At 39.7% G+C, this 25,089-nt stretch overlaps 1 protein-coding gene across 1 annotated transcript in view; it reads right to left on the bottom strand.

The window, feature by feature from the left end:
• The window catches only part of LRP1B (LDL receptor related protein 1B), a 634,437-nt gene that overhangs the window by 282,836 nt on the left and 326,512 nt on the right, over nt 1-25,089 (bottom strand). The window contains exons 4-6 of the mRNA XM_053982292.1: nt 14,801-14,920; nt 13,074-13,202; nt 6,215-6,472 (exon numbers count right to left, since the gene is read on the bottom strand). Coding sequence (XP_053838267.1) covers nt 6,215-6,472; nt 13,074-13,202; nt 14,801-14,920 — 507 coding nt within the window. The remainder of the gene's footprint in view (nt 1-6,214; nt 6,473-13,073; nt 13,203-14,800; nt 14,921-25,089) is intronic.

Consider the following 25,089-nt stretch of genomic DNA (forward strand, 5'->3'; position numbering starts at 1 on the left):
AAGGGCCCTCTTAGGGTTTCAGCTATACAGGTTATATCTTCACTTCTGTGCAAACACCATCGAGAATTGAGGTATAGACCTGATTATATGAATATTATTCATTTAAAAAATTATATATAATAAATATGCAGTACACAGCACAAAGGATGATACCCAAGTGATTGTGCTTGCTGGAGCAGAAAGGTTGAATGAAGAGATATGGCCTATCCTTATCCTTCCACTTATATTGATAACCATCAAAAGGCTGTGCAGAACCAATAATCAGCAAAGACAAGGAGCTAAAGAGAGGAGCACTGGTCAAAGGAAGTTTCTGTACAGGCCTGATTCTCTAAAGGAGTCTTGGCATTACAGGGGACAGAAAAACTCACTGAAAAAGAACAATTATCAGATAGCACCATTTCCTGCACTAAATAAAAGTCTGTACTGTGCTAGGAAAGCACCTTATTGAGGCTGTATCAAATCCTGGATCAGAAGTTCTGTCAGTTCAGGGACATCAGAATGAGGAATAAAACAGCTGCACAGAAAGCATTTCCCATATCATGGAGCATGAAGAAAAAAAAAATGGGCTTAAAATATCAGAAAGCACATGGAAATTAAAACAAAATGTAAACAGGGAAACACGAAAATCCCAACAGATGCTGAGGAAAACATGAGGAAGACTCGGGAAAGATGTAGCCTGACATATAGGACAGAGAGGGACCAAGTATGGCCCAAGTGGATCAATCCTGGTTCTCTGTGGAACATCATCAAGTTCCAGAGCAACAGCCTGTTCTGGAACCTGTGTGAGACAACATCCACGAGCCTCCTGGAAGATGACATGAATAAAAAGGTGATGAGGTCCAATAAAAAATGAGATTTCCAGAACAGCAAAGAGAATGGTCTGTTTTGAAGAACTGCAGGACCTCAGGAGACTGACTGGGTGGACAGTGAAAGGAGATGGGAAATTATAGCTGAATAAACAGTTAATGAGAAAATTATCCTAGTTTTGTATATTTACTCATGGTTCTGTCTAGAGCACTTAAGAATGAGATGTTGACACTATTAAAAAAAATAATAATAATAATAAAAAAAAACCTAAAGCCAAAAGCCAAGAAATCCCACCTTTGGACAAAGCAAGAAAGTCCATTATCCCAAAACCAGCATTTGACCAGTCTTCTCAGAAATGCAAGGACAGCAATGCAAGATCAGCCAGAGCTTGAGAAGTCCACACACAGGAAAATTATTCTGTGATACTCCCTTAGGACACTCTTCTCACCTCCCATTTGGGCCCCCATGACTCATTCAGGTGCTCTGAACACTACTAAGGAACCATGTGAGGTATAAATTACTTTTGAGATTAAACCTTCTCCTTCCTGTGCATCCTCAAGGCACATGGGCTGTCTATCACAGGAGGAAAAGCAAACCCACATTCTACAACTGTGTGACAGCTCTTAGTGCCTGTCTGGAGGCAAGTTTGGGGCAGACTATGTAGGAATAAACACTTTCCCCCAGATCTTCTCAGTTTTGCTCCTGCAGAGTAAGCCAAACTTTGCTCTGATTTTCCATGAATATTCATGGAAATTCACAGGAATTGCTGTCAGGAACATCATCTCCAGTGCTTGGTGTTTCCTTCAGTGACTGAGCCTCAGCAGTGCCAAGGGAAATTACTGCAGCTACTCTGAACACAGCAGTGTTTATGGATAATCACTCCTGAGAAGTGATGTAGGTCAGGAGGTGGAGGAGCCATTAGGGGGACCAAAATCAGGGAAGGAAACAGTAATGTACCCAAACAGACACTCCTGGATCGTGATCAAATTCCCTGGGCTCGCTGCCTGATGTTCTTCACTGCCCTCACATCCAGAAAGTGGGAAATCCAAAAAGCCAGCCTGGATTGTGCCCAGCAGGTCAAGCAGAAGGTTCTGGGTCCCACAAACAGAGATGCAAATCCCTTTCCCTCCAGAGACTCCAGGCCCTCCATAACCACCCCTTGCTCCCAACCTTGGCAGGTGAAAACAATTACTACAGAGGAAACAAGTTGTTTCTTTTAATCCAGAGCAGTCCTATCCAAACACAGCTGCCAAGAGAAAAGCCTGTGCCCCTTCCCAGGTGAGGTGTGATCAACTGTGGGCACAAAGCACAGGTGGCAAAGCTGAACACAGGCACTGCAGCATTGCTTGTGGTGTGCTGAGATAACAGAGTGCCAAGAAAACCTGAATCAAACGTCAGCCAAGCAGAAATGATCATGCATCATCCCAGAAGAGATTTTGTTATATTCTGTAGAAGAATAGCAGCTAAAACCCAGGTGGTGCTGCCTGATGCTGGTTTGTAGAGCATGAAAGGTGCTTGGTGCTTGTAATGATGAAGACACAAAATGCCTCCTAAAATGAGGAAGAAGGAGATTCTTGTATCCAGAGGATGCTGCTCTGGCCACCTCTCAGCTCCCACACACAAAAGCATTCATGAAAGATTGCACATCATGGCTTTGAAAGGGCAGAAAATTGGGAGATTTTCCACATTCATGCCGTTAGAAAGAGCTTTTGTTAGTTTGGGCCTAGAGATATCAGTTTAAATAAATGATTGTTCCTGGAAGTCTCACTGTACTCACTGAAGTGGGCTGTGAGGTGTCAAGGAGCACGCCTGTTACTATGGACAGAGGTTGCACAAGCCTCCCTTACAGGAGAATCACCTCTGAAAGCCCATTTGGCTCCAGAACTGTCTGCATAAATCTCTCCCAAGAGGAAAATTTCCAGCTTCTCTTCCAAGAACTTCTTGGTCTTAAAAGACAAAGATGAAACAACGTGACAATGCCTGGCCTTGTCTGAGACCAAAGTGCTTGTGCTGATACTGCTGTGCCTGCAGAAAGCTGTCCTCATGTGAGGGGATAAAACTACCAAACAAGCCCTGAGATAATAAATATTAAGAGTGAAATTAGCCTAACTACTAAGCACGAGGTGGTATCTCTGGAGCTGCACCCTGTTCTCTAGAGCAAAAACACCCAAGGGCAGGATCAGCCTCTGCTCAGCCTTTCTCCCTCTGCAGACTGAGACACTGACCAAGCTCCCCAGTGCTTCAAAGGATCTCATCCCATCCATCTGGGACTCGTCCTCTCCAAAGTGAAGTCACATTGGACTCTTCAGAGGATGAATGGTAGAAACTAAAGAACTATAATTCCCTTTCTTTTGTGAATCCAAAGCTTATGTTCGGTACCTGGAGCTGGTGCTGTGTGACCCATCATGAAAACTAAGTCATTTTCATAGTCTCTGCTTTCCTAGATGGAGACTTTCATCTTTAAAGATGATCTATATTCTTTGTTCCTACCTACAAGACTTACTTGCCTTCACTGAAGAAAACACTTTAAATAAATGTACTTCAAGCAGTCCAAATCACTTTGTATAACTCACTTTCTAGCACATTTTGTGTCAAATGCAGATTTATTTTTCCACTAACAAAATGATTAGAAGATTGGAATAAAAAAGACAAATTCCACAAACACTGCTAAGAAAACCTTTAATGTTTGTTTGTTTTATTTTTTCCCCTAGTACTTTTAGAAATAACCAATTTCACACAAACACAAAAGAAAGCTTCCTATGAAGAACAGAATGTACAATTTTTTGCGAATCACCCCATGGCCCTGACCATTTATTTGGCTTGAGCTGGCAGAGAATGCAATTACACTGGAAAACATTTTCCTTGACAGAGTTACAAAATTAATTTGCCTCATCAGGTGTAGTGCTGTATGATGAAGAGAAACAGCAGAAATGACCTGACAGGTAACAGAAGGTGGAGCGAAGAAAAAGGAGAATTTAAAATTAAAACTCAATTTTGCAGCAGCTACAAGATTATCTGGCAAATATAGCAGGTAGAGCAACATGAGATTCCTGCCATGTCCTGGCAGGAATAACTCCAGGGTGTCTAGAAGATCCTAATTAGGTGGACAAAAGCAGGTTTCATGCTGCTTCTCCCTCTGAGGAGACATGCCCAGACCATGGGGATTGATGCAGCTCCACTGAGCAACACAACAGAAGTGTCTGTGGATGTGTGTGCTTGGGAAAAACACTCCCACAGCTACATCTGTGAGAGTGTGTCAGTAAGAGCTCCCAGAAAAGTTCTTTTATTGAAGTCCCTAGGCACTATTTCCCAAATCAAAATCAAAAAGTCAAAGCAAGTCTCTACAGTCACTTCATGTCCAAGGTAATTATTATTCTTCATCTAATTAAGACTGAATGATTACCATGAAGTTAGGGTAGAATATTAGAGACCACAGGCCGGTGTGTGCTGGCATTATGAAAAATGAGCAGCTCATAAATTGCAGCACTGTATTAATTTTAAACCCATGCCAGGGCCTTGATTTTGCAAACAGATGTAGTGATGCATCTGGATCAGAAATTCTCTGCACATGCAGGGAAACAGAGGGACAGGAACACAGGGGAAGGGGTGGAAGGCTCAGGTCCACTCTGATGGTGCAAACATCATGACAGAACACACACACAGAGTTCAAAACAAAGCACATTTCACCCAGGACTGTGGTTAATTTGATTTTTCTTGCTAAAAGGAAAACAAAATATCAATGGCTAAGTGAATTCAAAATGCACAATGAAATACTACCACCATGATCTTTAGAGTACTTTGATATCTAAAGTATAAAAAGCCCTCTAAAATACACTTAAAACCTCTCCTAAAAAATGCAACTGAATAGAAGAAACAAGAAGAAGGCAAAAAAAAAAAAAAAACCTACAAATAAATATATTTATGCCTAGGATAAGAGTGTTCACTAAAAGTAGAATACTCACATTGAGTGGTGAATAAAAAGATCCCCAAAATCCAAACCCTATTTTTGGAGTGATTTTTTAAAATTCAATTTACTATTCTAGTACATATAAAAGTTAAAAAAAAACCCCTTACCCTGCATCAATGAGCATACCTAAAACCAGCTATCTGTATAGTCTAAAGCACAATCTCAATGAAGAATTTATTACTTTTGCACCTCTAAGAGTTGCAATCAAATTTGTGGTTTAAATATTCCTGAAGTCATGGTCAGAGGGTTTGAAATCCTTTCAGAGATATTCTTTGATGCACATCTCACCTTAAAAGGATTTTCCCAAAGCTTAGATCAAATTTTAGACCATCTCTGTGAAAGAGGAAGAAAATCTCTCTTCTTTTTTTTTTTTTTCTTTTTTTTTTTTCATTCCCCGCATGACATTTTGCAGTCTGTTCACATGTTAATGCTGATGCCTTGAGAGGCTCCCTGGAACAGAGGCTGGACAGAGTTAAAGGAATAAAATAGGGATTTATTAAAAACCCTTCAAGGATACACCTTGGGCAGTGCAAGAGCCTGGCCAGGGCTACACCCAAGATGGACTCTGAGCCACGAGTTTTCACTCTTTTATAAGTTTTGACATATTGGGGTCAATTGTCCAATTACAGCTGCAGGTTATGAAGTCCCATCCTCCCGGCTTGCTCTCCTCAATCTGATGGTGTTTACACTTTTTGGACATTTTTTGCAATGCTGTCCTTGGTTTTCAGGCTGGAAAAGGATTGTTTTGTCTGACTAAGCTGTGAAGAGAACTTACTTTATATGAAGTTCAGAGTTATCTACTAATGCAGTACAGAATCTGGGTAATAGGAAAGCTGAAACTTTCAGCATCAGTGTGTGTGTGGATGAACACCTTCCTCATAAGTTAACTGTCCCACAAATTGAAAAGCTGACTGAGGAATAATGCTGTAATGCAAAGGCTAATTCAGTGTGATGACTTCAGGGATTTTAAAATTTATTTTCTTAATTTTAAAAAACAGAGGCAGCACTTTATTTCAAGTAAGTCAGGAAATATTTTGGTATTTTTAAGAACTAACATACCTATGATAGTTGGTGTGCTAAATATGGTTCCATTTCATTGTTAGTATTGTCCCAGCAGCAAAGAATGAGCTTTATGTAGGACTATTTTGCCAGAGAAAAAGAAGCCTTTTACATTTCTTCTTCCATTGCACTGTTGGCTTTGTAACTCCCACACATTATAGTTAGTCTATAAAACCACACATCTTAAAAACCTTTGCATAGATACGAACACTGCAGCACAGGCTGAATATATGACAGAAAAGCCATAAAATCGCTTCAGTGTGAGCTGCAATATTTAAAGCCTTGAGGCTGTTTTCAGCTGCAAGCCCAAAAACACTTCTGCAGGCCCTCTTTTGTCAGGACAGACACAACTGTTGTGCCAAAACACTGCCAAATACTCACTGTGAAGGTTCTGGGCGATGCTCACTGTCCACTCCTCTGGTAAGGTCCCAGCTTTGGAGATCCTGGAGCACTTGAGCTGGCTGGAGAGCTCTCGGGACTCAACCCAGCACAGGGTGTCCTCTCTGTAGCTGTAGTCCAGGGTCACCACTGCAGATCCCTTCACAGGGCTCCAGGCAGACATTCTGCTGCCATTAAGGTATAAAACCTCAATCATTTCCGGGCTTGCAATCAGAAGAAGAGGAGGTCTATCAGCAGGCTCTGGAAAACAAAGTGAGGAGAGTTTAAAGGAATAATAGGCTGTATATTTCATATTTATCTTTTTGGTTTTAATGTAGTTTTTAATGTTCTTACCTGCTTGTTTTAAGATATGTAATAAATTGGTTTTGGTTTTATTTTCATAACTATCATATATTCCCAATTATTAGTCTATTTTATCCTGCTGTTCCAACGGTTCACATCATTAAAGAAAATTAATTACCCCAGCCCCACAGCCTCTGTTTAATTCCAAGTATCATTATTGCAACATTTTTCACACCTAAATCATAAAATGAAATACAACTTATGCAAATTATCTCTATCCAGATTAGTGGCATTTCAAAAAAGAATTAGGGCCAGGAAAACCTGCAGAACTCATGAGGACACATGAAATTGTAAGATGCTTTTCATATAAGAGTCTATAAAATAGGACAAAATCTGAGGAGTGGGTGCTGCTCAAAGAAGTTATAACCAACCTGACAATAAATCCAGTGCAATGAAACCTTAAAGGATAGAAACCCTGCAGCTTCAGGCACACGTGAAAAAAAAATTGTGTTGCCACATCAGGAGCTCTCACCCCAACGTGATCTGCTTGTTTTCAAAGGAATACATCAATGTTTGAACACTGCTTTGACATGCAGCACTTTCTATCAATATTCCAACTAATGGAGTTCTCAAATTTTCACTAAGCAGTTCCAGATGTCTAAATGGTGAAAAAAATTGCATAAATAAAAGGATTTGACAAATGGTACTTCATCAGCTGGTCTGATTAACAGAAAAGAATATTTCAGTGAGTACAGTGTTCAGTGATCTCACTCAAAGCCACAGCAATAGGTGTTCTGTTCTTTGGTAATATCTGCTTTATTTATACATCTTGATGCTCTCTTTTTTTTTAAATTTATTTTTTTATGCAAAAAAAAAATATATTTCTATAAAGCTTCAGTGTGTATTCTTTTGAGTTTGGATTTCATTTACTCCTTGTTTATTCTTTCTTATTCCATAATGTATATTCTTGTTACACATCTTGTCCCTCCCCAGTAAATCCCACATGAACATTTGTAAATCCACACTTCTGCAGTGTTACTTTTGGAACTTACTGCCTGTCCTCATCATCCCCACATTCACTTCCACCCATCCATCAGTCAGATCCAAGCATTATTTCCTCTTTGAATTTCAGAAGACATCCAAGAACTGCAGGGATTGAATTTCTTTGCAAAGCAATCCCTTGTGGTGTAAACCATGAGTGAAGCTCTCGAGTCTTGTTTGTTTTTTCCTTTCCAAAAGATGAGGTGGTGGGGGGTTCTCAGTAAGTAATTTTTGTTTGAAATATGCCAGGTAGGTCCCTTTGCAGTCAGTGCCTGTAAATCTCTCTTTCCCCCTGTTCTTAGCAACTTTTGCTACCCTTGAGGAAAGGCAGATTTAGGAACTTCTGTCCCTATCACCCACTCACCCCAGACTGGTACAAAAGGAGAGTTTCCATCTGCATCCCGCTGAGTCTGGGGATTTATTTTTACATCCAACAGCTCTGTGCTCAGCTTCTCTCTCCCCACAAAATAACACCATTGCCTACTTCTGGATCCAATCACTCTTTCCTCAGCTACCAGCAGTGTGGTAAGACCTTTATTATGATTTTTGCTCTTATTCTGTGTGTTAAGCCGGATATTTCCACAGTCTGCAATATCTAAAGCCTCAAAGAGAAGGCAGCTCACAGGAGCTGTTTGCGGTTTCAAAGCCACCAGGTGGTTTAGGGCTGTGAGACAGAACCAGATCTTTTCTTTGAACCGACCTCTTGAAAACTGTATCGAGGATTTAATACCTCACTAAACTCCAGAGAAAGGCTGTATTTTGGTATTAGGCTCTAAGACATAAAGGAATTCTTAAAAGGAATTCACTTCAAACCTCTTGAGCAGCTGCTGTAATCAAACCTGGCTGCAGACAAAGGTGTTGTAAGGACCTGTGGTATCGCCAAGAAGTTCTGCTCAACAGGCACCATTACACATTAAAAATACAGCAACTAGATTACTGGGATTGGAATTGTATTTTTAAAGCATAAATACATGAAATAATTCAATGGATTAAAGCAGTTAATCATGGTTTTGCACAGCAAGGTAGATTACCTGCTTTTTTCAGTGTTACTCAGATAAAGGCTGATTTCATAATTTGAAAAGTATAATATATTGATAATAAAACTCTACAAAATATCAAAATTTCATATGAAAATGTATAAATCAACTTACTGTATAGCATAATGCAGATGAAAAACAGGAGATACTAAAAAAATCATGTCCTCACTCTCACAAAAACTTCTTGTCCGTTCCTGAAGAACAGATTCTACACAGCTTAAAAGTTTTAGAGGACAGATTAGAGTGAGTTCCAGTGAACTGACAGCAGCTTTTCAAACAAATGGACTTCACACATGTTATTTTTTTCACAAGTTTTTCTTTTTTTTTTTTTTTTTTCATTTTACAGGAAAGATAAGAAGTGAATAGCTCTTTAATCCAGGGAAGTTTTATGATTCATCATTCTTGACTAAAATGAAAGCATCCTCCTTTGAATTATGTTTAAGATAGAGTAGTGGAAAAGATGAAAGACTTGCATTTCCCTCCTACCTGATCTTGTCTAAAATACAGATCAATAAGTGATGCCACAACAAACCAGAAATGAAGGTGTTTTGCACTGCCAACAGACTTCTCATCTGAAAAAAAACCTCAGAAATGCCAGCATTTTCTATTTTTTCCACCATAATGATATGAAAGGCATAAACCCCAGAATTCAGTATTTAAAAACAGCTTCAACCCCCTTTTCTTGGGGTATACATTGTAAATCTAAGGACTTTGCTGTCACCAATATATATATTGTATAAAAACCTGAAAAAAACCTGAGAAGTTCAATTTTTTTTACATTATTTTTGATGCTTAACCATAATGTACCTCACAAATGTTTTATTTCCAAAGTCTGAAAACTTCATTTGGTGAGATTTTATAAGAAAATTGTGTTCTCAAATCAGTTAAACAGGGCTGATTTTTTTTTTCCTAAAAGCTAGAATTCATTTTTTTCTTTAGTCATTATCAGTTCATCCCACTTTATCTACACGACAAATATTTCTTACCACACAGCATTTCTGTCTAGATTGGCTTTGGATATATAAAACATATCAGGAATGTTTGTAAAACAGATGAATTTCTTTTCCTCATCCAGATATTCCCAATTCTGTAATTTTCTTTCCTTAAATAGTCTTCTCATCACATGAAGGCTTTACAATTTAGGCATAAAAACTTGGTAAACAAGTAAGTTCTTAAATTCAGTAAACCACAAAAAGTGTGTTTTGTTTCATTTTTAATTCAGAAGAAACCATTAACTGCCTCTTTATTCATAAAAGAAAATATGCTAAAAAAGTCTGGAAAAAGCCCACAGTGAGCCCCCAGCTGTTTTGTTACCTATTTTAACATCCTTCCCAAAGGGAATGTGCAGCTAAAAGCTTTCAGCTCCAGAGTTATTTAACTGTGCTGAGGAAGAAAATGCAGAATTTAATGAGGGCAAGACCTCACCACCTTCCCAGCTGAGTGCTTGGCTGCCTGAAGGGCAGCAAAGAGCAGCTTTTGGGGAGTTCTCTGCTCATTGTGCCACCCCACACGTGCAGAGATGGTTGAGAGGGGACAGGCTCCGAGGCCACCCAGCAGCTGATGGACCTGTGGGGTCACCACGCTGTCCCCAGCCCTGGGCAGGGTTCCTGCAGGTACCAACAAGTGTCACCTCCTCAGCACCTCCTGCACCTCCCTGTTCCTTGTGGGAAAAACAGCAAAGGTAAGAAGATTTCTAGAAAGCTGTGGAAGTAGGTCTCAGAAACAGAAAGAGTAAAAAACTCATAGCTAGCTGTAGTTGGAAAGTCTGAAAGTAGCAAACTTACAGTAGCACAGCAAGCAAGGACATGAAACAATAGTTTGAGTTTCAGGCTTGGCTGGGATAGACCTCAAGACTGCAGAAAAATACGCTTAGCAAGAGAGTAGAAGGTTTAAAGCTTAATAATGGCGTATTGTGTGTTGTTAATAGAAGGCATAAAAGAAAGTATTGTGTGAAGCAGGTGCACATCTGCTTTTAGGGACTGGCTAGAACAATGAGTAAGCATTTAGCATTTAGTAAACAATCAGTAAGCTTTAGCAACATGCTATTGGCTAGAAAGTTTTTAAAATGCTCTGTAACAAAGAAATCTTTGTCTGCTGCTGGCCGTACGAGAGCTGCTCCCATCTTTCAATTGTCTCAACCACGTAATGAGGCTGAAGCCACAATAAAGCTCAAGGGATGTACCCCAAACCGTTTGTGCAAACCTCCAATGCACCCCTCAGCATTCAGAAACCTCCCAGCTCATTCCCAGAGCCAGCTGGGGTGTTTGGTGTTCTGGGCTGTTGTAGGAATATAAAAAGGTAAAAGACTTTAGAAAGGAAAAGGCCTCAGGAAGTAGACATAAAGCTAAGAAAGGCTGGGAAATTTTAAAATCTTCTCATGGGAAGGTAGGAAGTTAAGAACCAAATGAATACATTTATATTTATCATGAGGAACAAAAAAGAACAAAAACTTATTGATAGTTCAAGATGTGAAAAGTCCTAGAAATATGCTTTGCAAAGACAGAAATGGTTTCCATCTTAAATAATGAATTATTGTGTATTGTTTGAGGTTCATAGAAGTCCTTTTGTTAATGTTAAACCCATGTGGGTCCTTTTCTAATTAGAGTATAATGACTTTACACCTTTTCTTTTACACTATTAGTTCAAAGAATACGTAGAAAAAGGCTTTGCCATCTTGACTCTGATCTAGATTTACATAGATGTTGTTATTTCCCTGTGTCTCTTGCTTTTTGCTTGTATGATAGAGACAGATAATAAATCCTAAGTCTACAACCAGTCAGGGTCCTGTCCCGTTTGTGAGACACGGACCCATCCAACAGAGGTTGTGTCATGCCCAGGATCTCAGCATGGGTGGAAATTCATATTCAGAGCAGATTGGCTGTTATTAATGTTGAAAGCTCCACAGAAAACCCAGCCTACACCTCTAGTGCTGCTTCTTATCTCTAACAGCTTTTACACACAGGGCTGAATGTTCCTCAGCTCCTCTTCTGCATCTGTTTGACAACTACTTTTGCCAAATGTAGGCAAAGCACAGAGGTTGCACAGAGGTTTTCCATCCTTATTTGCTTTAGGTTCTTTAAGGACAAAACCTGATAGGTTTTCTAAGTGCTGGGTTTTCTTTTATCCTTAGACACCTGCTTTTTTTTTTTTTTCTTTTTTTTCTTGGATTCTGTTCTTTTGATCCAAAGCTACCTTAAAAAAAACAAAATAAAAAAAAAAAACAAAGAAATGGGGAACACTCATTTCTTTGCAGCACCATGACCCTGGTTTTGCATTGTCCTACAGGGATTTCTTTGATTAATGAGCAGTGATTCCATTCTGAGGAATACTAAAAATGTGAAAACGTTTGTCAAATAAACATGATAAAGTAGCAGAAAATACAGAGAATTTCCTTATTAATGGGATTTGTTTCATCTTGACACCAACAGCTAACTACAACACTCAGTTTTCTGTGTCTAAAAAGGGAAACCAAAAGGGCCATCTCAAGCCCAGTACTGGCACCATGAGGATTTCCTGATCTAGAATTGCATTATTGATTTTCATGTAGTGGAGAAAGAAGAACAAGAAACTATTTTTTCTTTGCATGGGCTTTCTTATCTCACAAGACTTCAGGGTCTTTTTTTTTTTTTTTAAATATCCGCGTATGGATCAAGAAAAAACAGTATAAGCAGGCAAACACTCTAACTCTTAGTGGTGATCAAGGAAGGACACATTTAGTAATGTTCTTTAGGTGAGGAAGCCTCAAAACCATCGCTAGACCTTTCTATTTTCTGATGGCAAAATAGTTGCAAAAAGGAAGCCTTAAAAATATATACAATAAACATGACTTCATACTCAGCTGCCAATGCTTCAGTATTGTGGATGTTGAAGAATTCCTTAAGGAACTTTTTTTGTGTTTTAATATAAAAGCATTGTTAATTCATTATGTTGAATAAGAAAACACTGTGTACTATATTGCCTCATTAAGCACAATTGACTAATTTCCTCAAATACCCAATCCACTATAAGTAATGAAAACATGCACTAAGCAACAAAAAGCCTCATGTGAATATGTATACCAGGAAATTCACCTCTTGGGATGAGGCAAGGACAAAGCAATCTCATGTCTTTTTTCATCCTAAGGGTACAATTACCTCATGATCATTTCCCCTGTCTCCATTGTCTTCCCAGAGTAAACAGCCTTTTTTTGTTTGTGTGAGGAAAATCTTTGATTTATTTATGAACAGGGAAACTGGGAACTCTTCTAATCTTGGCTGATTTTTTTTCTTTAATTAATAATATCCAGATAATAACTTTTGATATTTCCCTTGGAGTATTGTCTTAATAAGTGAAAAGTTTTTTCCTAAGCTTGCTGTGCAGCTCTTTGTTGTGGAGTGAAGGAAAGTTCATCTCACCTGTGTTCATCTCTGTCTTTTCACATGAATCCTCCATGAGCGAACCACAAAATATTTTCAGGAAGGTAAAAAGATGTTAAAACTTACTATTTTTGGCCTTGCAGGACTTGTTATCAGGCTGAAGCACATAACCCTCCACACAGCTGCAAGTGTAGGATCCATCTGTATTTACACACATCTGGCTACAGCTTCCATACGTGTCACATTCATTCACATCTAAAGGGACATTAACAAGATCTAGTTTAGGGATTAGGAAAAAAGAAAAAAAAGGAAATTCAATAAAACTGAGAATTCCAAGAGAGATGTTTAAGTCATGAATCATTTTGGTTGGAGGCTTGATATTTTCCCCTTCTCAAGCCATGAATTTATCAGGGATGTTGGCTGTTGAAATCACTCAAGTAGCCAGGAAGAAGGGTAGGAGTTTTCAAGCTCAATAGCTCTTAATTTTGAAAGATAAAACCTTCATTATTTCAAGTAGTCTCCAATGCCTACATCATGTTAGGGAGACATTTGGGTCCTTGTTAGCAATAGAGATCACTAGTTATCAGCATTGATGAATGGAGCAACATTTCAGGAGAGGAAGTAATTGATTACTCTTCTCGACCTATTTATGCTGGCAATGTCTTACAGTTCCTTAAATGAGCTGTCACCACTTCTCCATTAAACCACCATCCAACATCAAAAACCATACACTCCTCTAATAAATATAAAGAACATTTTTCTCAGCTAGGGTGTATAAGGATAATACCATAAAATCAGGATATGCTATTTAACAGTGGCTGAGGGTTTAGGTAATAAATTGACATTCTAAAAAACCCGCTGTTTAAATTATTTCCTGAGATATATTTTTAATCACAAAACATGACAACCATAGAGAGAAAGAATTTATAATAAATTATATTTATGAAGAATCTGGTTCAGTACTTTTAGTTGGAGAGAGGAGTGATTGGTAGTAGAGAACATCCATAGGGCCATAGAACTCCAAGATAATTATTAATAGAGAAAAAATAAAGCAAGAACCAAACACCTGGATAGAGAATGAAGAAGTCATATATTTCAAAAATAGAAGAGAACAGTCTACAATTTGTCTACGGTTTCAGTCTACAATTAATTACTCCAAAATAATGTTCCCAGCTAAGTAGTAGGACCTTGAGAGGGTTCATTTATCAAATTCTAATCTAGGTGTGACTTTATGGCCGTGAGGTGAAACAGTGCAAGTTTTAGAGGCTCTCTGATGGGGGGGTGTGGAGAGGGAGCAGCTCACACAGCTGAGCTGCAGCTCCACAACTGCTCCAGTCCAGCTGAGCTGTGGGAAACTGTAAAGGTTAGATGATGCTTAAAGCAAACATTGTTTGAAGCAGGTAGACCTGTACTTTTAGTGATTGGCTAGAAAGTTTTTAAAATACTCTGTAACAAAAGAAATCTTTGGCTGCTGGCAGTACGTGAGCTGTTACCATCTTCCAATTGTCACTTAACGAGGCCGATACTACAATAAAGCTCAAAGAACATATCCCAACAGTCCCGTCCTATTTGTGAAAAACCCCAACACACTGATCCTTCAGTAGCTTCAGGGGAGCTGCTGCTGGGGCACAGGAGCATTAGAGAGTCAGGAGGGAGGTCCTGACTCTCATTTTAGGGGCACTCTTTCCCATCCCCTGCCCCAAAAGCCCATGCTTGCCCCTGACCAATGCCTTTGAAGAGGGATGAGGAAGCGACAGCGCTGTGCTGGTTGTCCATCAGCTCCCTGCCCCTGAGAGCCAACAGGAACCATGGAGACACCTGGGTCATGATGTTACACTGAATTTCCTGTTTACCTGTGCAGCTTCTCCCATCACTGCTCGTTTCGTATCCATCCCCGCAGTAGCAGCGGGTGCCGTTCCTGGTGATGGCACATCTGTGCTGGCAATTCATCTGCTGGCACTTGGGGAGCAACTCTGGGAATGGTAACAGAGTAAGATGTTACTAAATATTTGTGTTATTCCTAAATCTCAAACTTTAGAAACATTGAAATATATCTTAAGTGCATGTCTCAGGAAGGCAACACCACCACCATTTTCATTAGCTGGAAATATATCACACACACACCCTGTAAAGAGCTTGTTATGAAAACTGTATGTCAGCAAGAAACATTAGAAATCAACATTTTAAACATTAGAAATCAACATTTTCTTTTTATCAAGAGTTGCTCACAAGTTTATTGCTGAGGTGTACTCTTGCTCTGCCTAAACATCGGTTTTTTGCATGTTAGCCATAACTATTGTTGGGGAAAAAAACAAACCAAAACAAAAACAACCCTGAAATGCTAACAATTATAAAAAACTGAGATTATGAGATATGTTTCAACACCTATGTCTTCATTATTCCTCATATCAATTGATTTTCTAACTTTTAAAAGCTTGTTTTGGTTTAATGATGCACGCAAAACCTTCACACCAAACAATGGGGATACATTCTACCTCAATAATTTAACGTTGGACATGTAATGCTGGATAAACCCATGGAGAGTATATATGTCATTACTACAGAAATCCTTCATAGAATCTGCTTAAATACACACCATCAGCAAAAGGCATGATGCAAACAAACTGTAGAAATCTTGTAACAATACAGACTGCAATGTTTTCCAGCCTGAAGCAGCACAAAACCAAACAAAAACTGCTCCAACCCTTCCCAGCCTCAAGCTGTGTGCAAAGTTTCAATAATTTTGCTGATCAAAAAAACCTCACTATTTTAATGACTAACACTTTTTTCCCTCCAGGAAAATGAAAACAAAGATTGAGAAACCCAGCTTAAGGAGGTGCTCTGAGGGCATTTTTCAAAACTATGCAGATGAGTCAGAAAATAACCTGCAAATGGACAGAGAAATTTCTGCTACAGGGCTGGCTTTAAGTAACTGGGTATGACCTAAGGAAAAAGAGGAATCTGTATCCTAATATGTGAACTGTTTTAATCCATCTGATCATTATTCATTGAGTTCTACTTGGGAGTAGAATGAATATGAAGAAGAGTCTCTATCAGCATCTGAGCCCTGGAGCTTCCATTCTGGAGCAACTGCCGCTGTCAAAATAAAGCTGAAATTTTGGGAGAAAAGTGGATGTGGCTGGCACACAAAGTTACTACTTATTCTAATGCAGCTATTCTAAAAAGAAAGTGGTTTCACACAATTTTCTCAGGGCATTCCCTAGAACTCTGTGGCACACCATCTACAGACTGCTCTATAAACCACACAATGTCTAAATCTGCCCATTTTCCCAGTGGTTTCTGGTATATTACTCTGCCTTCTGGGCCCCTGTGATAGATAATATATTTTTTGGCTGTAGCTGGCTTTGTTGGTTTCCTGTCCCTAGTCCAGTCCTTAAATCTGCTACACCTTTCCAAGAACAAGTCCCACATAGGTAAACTGGAGAACTCCCCTAAAATGGTTCTGCACACTGATATGGGGAGCTGTTGATTTAATATGTCTATCTGAACAAAATCAACACATACACCTCATTTTCTAAGCAAATATGGATCAGCCATCCTTTACCACCTATAATTTTCTTCCTCCAATATTTGTCTGATGCTGCACAGCCAGGAGCTCCTACTGGATGAGAACTGTTTGACTCACAAACAGGTCTTGGTTTGTTTGCACTCTTTCCTTAATGGATGCAGACAGGCAGCAGCTTGAACCAGAACAGAGCTGCACACAGCCAGGAAAGCTGGAGAACTGTGACAGTAAATTGGGAAGTGAGGTCCATTTGGGGAAAATTAAAAGCAAAACCAAAAACCCCTGCCCCCCCCCCCCCCCAAAAAAAAAAAAAAACCCAAGCAACAACAACAAATGTCTAGCTGCTCTTTTTTTTCAGAAAAGTTGTATTTCATTAATTTTAAGTTATTGCTATATCATGTGAGTGGCTTTTAACAGAAAAATGGTTGCATTTTCCTTACAAAACCATGAATCACTGTTAGCTGCCATCTGTTTCTGACTTCAGACTGACATTTTCCCCTCCTTCTCTAAATTATACATCAGATCATTTCAAATACATTTTAGTTTTTTATTGTGACAGACACTTTTTGGCCCCAGAAATTTTTGCTCTGTTGCTGATCTGCTAACCCTGCCAGGGGAACCCATAAGTGAAAAAGCAAAGAAATACAATAATAATTGAGGGAAAGAATAGATAGAATATAACAAAAGTAGGTCTCTTTTATTTGAAAGGGACCTACAATGAACATTTAGTCACACTGCCTGAGCCCTTCAGGACTGACCAACAGTTAGGGCATGTTATTAATGCCTCTACCTGATGCCTTTAATAAATAAAACATGAAACACTAAAATAGCAAATGTATTTTCTACTTTACTAGCTGGTTTGCAATAGCTGTAATACTGATCCTGAAAACCTTTGGAAGAAAACAGCGTTTGACTGCCTCTGGCAATGTTTGAAATATTGAAGGACAAGCTATGGAAGACAGTGTATACATTTAAGGCTTGGTTAGATTTGTAACAGGTTTCTTGGGAAGTGAGGAGGCAAAGAAAAATCATGAAGCAGAACACTGATATTTTTAATGCTCCAGATAGGACATTTAAAGAGATAAAAGCCAGGGACTGTCATTTCTTGTCTTTTCTAAAATTCTGCACCCACTTTGATCTCCCTTTCTCAGCGAGAACTGGTTTACAAAGTACACGGGCAGTGAAGAATGAGCATCACTGAGCTTTGCACTTTCATCACAGCTACAGAAACTTCTGCATTTGTCAAAGCCTGGTATTTCTGCTGCAAGATTTAAAGGAAGGAGCTGCACTGAAGGAAACAACGGGAGAGAGCTTTACAGCTCTCTGGCTGAGCCACAGTTCAAGACAAGGGGCTGCAGAGCAAGCCGTGAGATTTGCAGAAACATGGGGTAGCAGAGGCAGCTGTGAGTGTCTTTAGGATGATCTACTTTCCCCAAACCCAGGGAGCAGTGACAATTCATCCAACTCTGATTTAGGTCATTTTGTTCAGTGTTTTCTTTCTTCCATGGGAGACATGAAGGGCAGCATTTTTTACTTCCCTACATCTCCATGAACTCTCTGAAGTTGTGATCCATGTATGCCACAAAAGCCACCCTGCTTTCTCAAAGATACCCATGCCAATCTCATGCTTCCTGACTTTCATGCTGGTCTAACTCCCAGGCATCTGGTCCCACAGGAGAGCATCAATCAGGCAAAGATGCTGCTGATCTCATCTCCCCTAAAGTGATACACCTTTGACAATGACTCAGAGGAGCTGTAAGCTTCCCGGACAAACTGCTCCCACAGGAATTCACCATAATAAAATCCTGCCTTCATTTGTTCCTTCTGTGTTCAATGAAACACATTGCTTAACACAGTTCATTCAAGATGAATGCTATAAGGAACTAACTTCTTCTGAATGGCTTTTTAATGAAAGGTTTAAGCAATTGATCTGACTATCCTTTTTGTCAGTTCCTCCTGAGCTGACATGAGGTTCACAAAGGGTTCACATCAGGTTCTCATGCTCAGATGTTTTGGCTGTTTCTACAAAGGGGAAAAGAAGCTCAGCTTGTAGTTTCTTAATACTGAATTTATTTATTTGGGGACTATTGGGGATTGTAAAAAAAAAAAAAAAAAAAAAATCACAGATTTACTGATGTACCTGTTTGTTACAGCACATGCCACAGTTGAGATGGCCACAACACACAGAGCATCACCATACAATTTCAGAAGTCTTCAACCCATCAGACCATTTCAGAAAGCTTCAAGCAGCTGCCTTTTCAGTTCTTTAGCCCTTATGGTTAATGCATTGCACCTGTGTGCCCTCTGTCCCCTTTGGTGATTGCTCAGTGCACCTCATCTCAGTGCCTTCAATGCTGCTTACCTGCTTCTCACAGCTGTACCCATTGGGGATGAGGCTGGGCCACAGCCCCGCTCCCAGTTACCACAAAGTCTGCACCAAAACCCGTTAGCTTTGTCTTTCCTGGCAGGGAAAACAACCAAGGCCAGGTTGGATGGGGTCCTGAGCAGCCTCATCAGGTGGAAGGTGTCCCAGGCCTTGGCAGGGTGGTGTGGGATGGAATGACAGGTCTGTAAGGTCTCTTCCAACCCAAACCTTTCTGTGATTCTGTATGACCATATGAAAGCAGACTTGAGGCACACACAGAGAAAAATGTATTTAGCTGCCATTATTCCTGAACCTCCTGCATGACAATAAAGCATTTTGGCTGCAATGGGTTCCCAATTATGTTTCCTATGTACTTCTGTAATATAAAAATCCTGTCCTGCTTTTTTTTGTAATGACAATATATACTGGGGAGTACTGACAACATTTAAGTACTCTGTGAATTAAAATTAACTGATCATGTAATGTTGATAAACATCAAAAAATACAGAGCTGGTGCAAATAAAAGAAACTGGCTGAAGTTTACATGTTGAAAGTGCCAGACAATACACCAGGGGCATAAAAGCAGAGCTTCTGTTGTCAGTTCAGGACTTGCCAATTTGAAACAACAAAGGATCCTTGTCACATAGTTCATCAGAGAGTGACCAGGAGCTACCAGTGCAATGCTGCCTGGGAAAAGGGGAAATGCATCACTGAGAGCACTGGGAGAAGTGTTTCCCAGAGAGAAGTGTTGATGTCAAGGCCCAGGACGCTCCTGAGTGCTTCCCTTCCAGGAGGCAGCTGCTGGCAGCTGTGCACACCCCGATGGGCACGAGGAGAATAAACTCAGCTTTAAGCAGAATCACAGCCTGTGGGATTAGCAGGGGAATGGAGAGCTGCAATCTGATGGGGAGACTGTAAATTTTCATCTTGATTGGTGCCAGGGGATGAAAATGAAGAGGAATTAGGACTGCTGTCTATGAATATATCAGAGGATCAACAGCAGGGAAAGAGACAATTTAAACTAAAGGGCTATTGGCAGAAGTACAAATGAGTATAAATTGCCCATTAATAAATTCTGGCTGAAAATGAGAAGGTTCTTAGCTATTACCATAATCAGGTTCTGGAACTCCTCTTTGAGCGGGAAGAGCAGGGACAGAAAATAAGTGCTTGCTTTTGACATGGATCATGATAGACCACAGAAAACCAGCATATGGAAAGGGCCCTGAAACACCAGAAACCATTTATGTGACCCAGGAGGCTCCTTCACTGTATTCCTCAAGCAACCTGCTAAAACACAAGTTTTCATTATGCAGCTAGGATTTTTTTTTCTTTTTGTCTTGTGTCTGAAATATACCCAAGGGAAAACTTACAGGAGTTTGGTACTCGACTATTTTTCTAATTGAACTCTGTGCATTATTTTTTTTTTTTTTTCCTCTTAAATATTCAAGTTCTTTTCAGTACCTTTGTGTTTCATAAATTTACTTGATCTTATCTCTGTTTTATTCAGTTTTTGTGATTCAATATTTATACTCTGATGTCTAGACTATTCTTATCACACATATGCCATAAGCCTTATTTTTCTTTTCTAGCTAATGTTTTGAGTTTTTGAATAACAACCCTTTCACAAATTAGTCTTTGTTGTAATCTACTGTAAGTTTTTTGGTTTTTTGTTATTGTTGATGCTAGAAAGACAATATAAAGCTCCATGGATTGCTTCTCTGGCAGAAAAGGGTGGCTTGATTGATAGAATTCAACTGCTAGACTGAAATAACACAGCATGTTTTTATCTTATATTTGTTGGTCATGTTATTAGTTTTTAATATCTTACCATAAAAGAAAAAACACAACTGTAATGAACTTTGTCATCCCATAACTCTGTTGTGGTAGATGTACCACAGAAAAAGAGACATGGAAATCAGAGATCATGACCTTACAGCCCTGCTGTGGGTGCTGCTGTCAAATTCAGCAGAAAAGCACAATGAGTCAAATTTTAAAATGTTGGGGTTTATTAGCTCCTAGGAAAAAAAAAATCCATTCAGAAAAATAAATTGGGATATATTAAAGACTCAGCCATTTGCAGTTGAAGTCTGTAGCCAGCCCAGCTGCCCTGCCCCAGGATCCATCAGGCAGGGCAGGATTTCTGTGCAATTCACAGACAGGGTAATCAGACCCCAGAATGACAAATTAAAACTCTGCATCCTGAGCTCTGACAGCAAGCCAAAGCAAATTCTAAGTCCTGGGTATAACTGCAAGCCTTTTCCTTCACACTGCTGGGATGTCTAAGTTAGGACTGCTGATAGGTATTTCCATGTGCTCAAACTCCTGAGGGCAGAATCTCTTCCTAGGGCTGAAGTGTTACAATAATATTTTTAAGACAGAGGGAGAGAAATGATGCTTGAGGATGGTGCTTTGTCCTGGGTACCAGGCTGCTCCTAAATTTTCCACAAAATATTTACTGGATAAAATGTATTAACAGATTGCTGTATTTTCACCCTTTTTCATTACTATAATCATCAGGCAACTGATCCTTTTTCCCAGCAGTATTAATTCAACCTGAAAACACTTGATGCAGCAACTGGTGCATCCTGTGGAGGAAAGGATGATGGGCTGTGATGTCTGAACACCCCTGAGGCACAGGAAACACCTGGGCAGTCGTGGTTGCCCCCTCCTAACAACTGCTGTGTGGACAATGCTGTCATGTAAAGGCTGAGCACCTCATTTTGTCATGTTAGTTATAATTTATTTGTAAAAATGGCCTTAATACACTGTGTCAGAGCTCAGCCCCATCAGCAGGAGAACCTTGGCCTGCAGCAACAAGTGATGCAGGAAGTTTTACTTGGAAAAGGGCAGCTCAAGGCAAGCATGGTGCATTGTGCTTCACAATTTCACCTGATGTATCTCAACCCTCTGTTGTCTCTTTCCCCACATCACTGTCTATGTGTTGGCAATCAGTCGCTGAACAACTTAATTTGTTATTTTAAATAGACATTACAGTGTGTTTGTCTCTTTTATGATTACAGGAAAATTACATATCTTGTTTAATCTGCTTGTCAGTCTGCACACAACCAGAAGCGTCTCACTGTGATTATTGTTCAGTGAAAATGGGCATGTCTTGCTGAGTAAGTTCAGGCTGCTTCTGAGTAACAAGATATTACTTAGAAAAGACAGATTTTTTTTTTCCTTTTTTTTCCCACTGTCATTTCCAACATATCAGAGAGAAGAAGGAATGTTGTGGGAAAAAAATATATATATTAAATAATACATTTCGATAACACTCAGCAGTTCTTTTCAGAGTATAACTATCTTAAAAATATTACTGAACAGTATCTCCCTACACAGTTCATGGATAAATTTATTTTTCAAGGATGTACTATTGAAATTTCTGCCTGCCTAAATCTTGACCTACAATATTTGGCTCAGCTTCAAAACAATTTGTTTTATGTAGTGCTCTTCAACCATAGCATCACACAACACTTTAAAAGATGAGATCAGCAGGTAGGAGGCATGTAGAGAAATATTGGCTTCACCCATGGAAATGGCTCATTATCCTGACCTTTTGCTGTTTTAGTTATACCTTGGCTGCTATACACAAGCATAAGCTAAAGCAAAGTTCACATGGGAAAAAAACAAACTGGGTAAATGATTTCACTGCTGAAGAAAGTAATTTATCAGTTTCTTAGCCTGGATACAAAATATAAATTTAAAAGAATAACTGTGAGAAGAATACACATTTATTTAAGTTTATATAAACCATTTACAGTTTTAGGCATATTCAATGCCAGTCAATTTACCAATTTTCATGGTATTGAGTACATGTTCTTTGAGGTATAGATAATAATCTTTATGGGTGTCTAATGAGATATGAAGCCTGACAATACTGCACGTTTTAAAAGGCCAAAGGTGAGAGCAGGGAGTGATGAAGTCAGTGAATGGCAGAATGGACAAACTACAGAGATGTCCAGAAGTCAGCAGGAGCAGATCACCTGGGCTTTTTAGTCTGGACTTAGTTGTATGAAATGCATTTCCAGAATTAGCTCACAATTTCTCAGCCTTGTAAGTAAATTGCAGTTCAGTGCCTGAGGAATGCTTGGACACCAGAGCAGCAATTTGCTGGCAGGAGCAGAGCAGGCTCTGCTGGGAAAAATGCTCAGGAATGTTTTGTGGCAGTAAAGGATGTTAGGAAGCCTCTCAGGAGGAGCTCTGGAAATCTAGGTAATGTTGAGGAGACTGTCCCTGATTGTCTCTCCTGGGTTGTCCCCTCACCTAGGCACACAGTTCCACCCAGCTCATCTGGTCACTGGATGACAAGGACTTCTAAGTGGAGAAAGTGTGGTTTCCTGTGGTTTTATACATGTTTTCCAGCTTTATTTATGGGAAGCCAGCTCACAGTACAGCATCATCAATGCTCAGTGTCTCTCTTAAAACAGTCTCTCACAGAGGACTGAACCATCTCACTCCCTCATGAGCATCAGCTCACCCAAAACCAGCGGTGTGTTTTCATTCGTGCATTTCTGGCCATGGCCCAGCCCAATGGCCCACAAGGATCAGCTGAAAATCTCTAATGTGCCTCAAGTGAATACACCCCAGCACAGCCATGCCACGTTCCCTTCATGTGCCACACCAAGATGTCTCGGTCCTCTTCTGGAGCAACAATTTTTAGTGATAAAGAACGAGTTTAGACTCTCTTTGTTGTGTTGCCTCATCTAGTGCTACAGATATAATGGTGCAACAGAGCTGGGAAGGGTGTGGAACTTTTAAAACATTGAAGAGAGGCCAAAAAATTATTAATTTTCTTTTACTGATACTTGAGGGGGAAGGAGGTGAAGAAAAAGGGAAAAAAAAGCTGGCAACTTTATTTACTTTGCTTGGTTCATTGTTATGTGGAAAAACACAATTAAATCATTCTGAAATCACAAAAGACACCTATAATAGCTTTTCTCAACGCCCAATTTCATGCTTCTTCATGGAAGTAGTACCTCAGAAATTGCTTCTCTTCATGAACACAACTACACTTGACAGATAAAATCCTCAAAAAATTGCCAAGCAGAAACCTCAGGCTCATGAGGCAGAGCCTTTCTGGAAACTCAGCCAAGGACTTGGAATCAATTACAAAAATAGCAGCAGGTTCCAGAGAACCAAACATGAGATTCAGTAAGTGAACATTGTTTATGTGCAAACAAAACTCAGTGAAGGATAACAGAAAGGACTTTAAGTTAGAAGAAAAACTAAAAACTGGTAGCAAGGAAAAATTATGCTAGAGAAAAAAATTCTTATTCAATTGTTGCCTGGTTTTATTCCAAGGAGACAGACATTTGTATTCCTGGACTCTGGCAGGGGCTACAAAAAGTGATGCACTCCCTCACAAGCAGATGTTCAGTCAGTTAAAGAGGGTGAATATTTAAATTTTTCCCTGCAGCAAGCAGGCTGGTATTCAAGTTGACTTTTGGAACATATTTGTCCCATTGGAAGTGAACAATTCAAGACAAATTCTACTTTAAGTTGTATATTGCTGCTGGTGCCTGGAGCCACTCACAACTGCCAGTTCTCAAGGCACTGCTGGCAGTGTTGTCCCGAGCATTTTCACCCATGGGTGTCACCATCTCACACAAGTGTGTCACTGTGCACAAATGCAGGTGTCCAGAGAGCCAGGAAATGGGAACCATCAAATCCCAACACCTAGGAAATCACTGTGACTCAAACCTGCTGTCCCAGTGTTTGGGAGAGCACACACAATTCCCTCTTTGGTGATTTGATGTCATCTCCCCTGGCATGCAGCTGGGATTGCTCAGCAACAACTTTTTTGGAAGCACCAAACGTAGAGCACAAGCTGAAACACGATCACAGCACCACTGCAAACTATGGCAACATTGCTGCCATTTGCCCATGACCCATCTCCTCTTGTTGCATTTCTTATATTTTAGCCAGCTGATGAGCCCTGAGCCTTGGCAATGTGTCACTGATTCAGTGGCACTGAGTTTGAAGGCAACAGAGGGCCAAGAACTGCTTTTCATTCATTTATTCATTCAGCTGCAAGTCAGACACCTACCCAGGGCATCCTTATTGCCCATGCATGTTATTGCCATAGCCACACATAATATATGCAGGAAACCTTAATTTCACTGAATATTTTGCATGGGATAACATCATTCTGTATTTTTTTCATTGTAAGTTCTCCAGCTGTTGTTTCAGGATTTTTTTTTTTTTTTTTTTTTTTTTTTTGCAAAGTGTTTCAAGTCTCTAGAGCCCAAAAT

The sequence above is a fragment of the Vidua macroura genome, chromosome 7 (assembly GCF_024509145.1).
Source record: "Vidua macroura isolate BioBank_ID:100142 chromosome 7, ASM2450914v1, whole genome shotgun sequence".
Classification (NCBI taxonomy): Eukaryota; Metazoa; Chordata; class Aves; order Passeriformes; family Viduidae; genus Vidua; species Vidua macroura.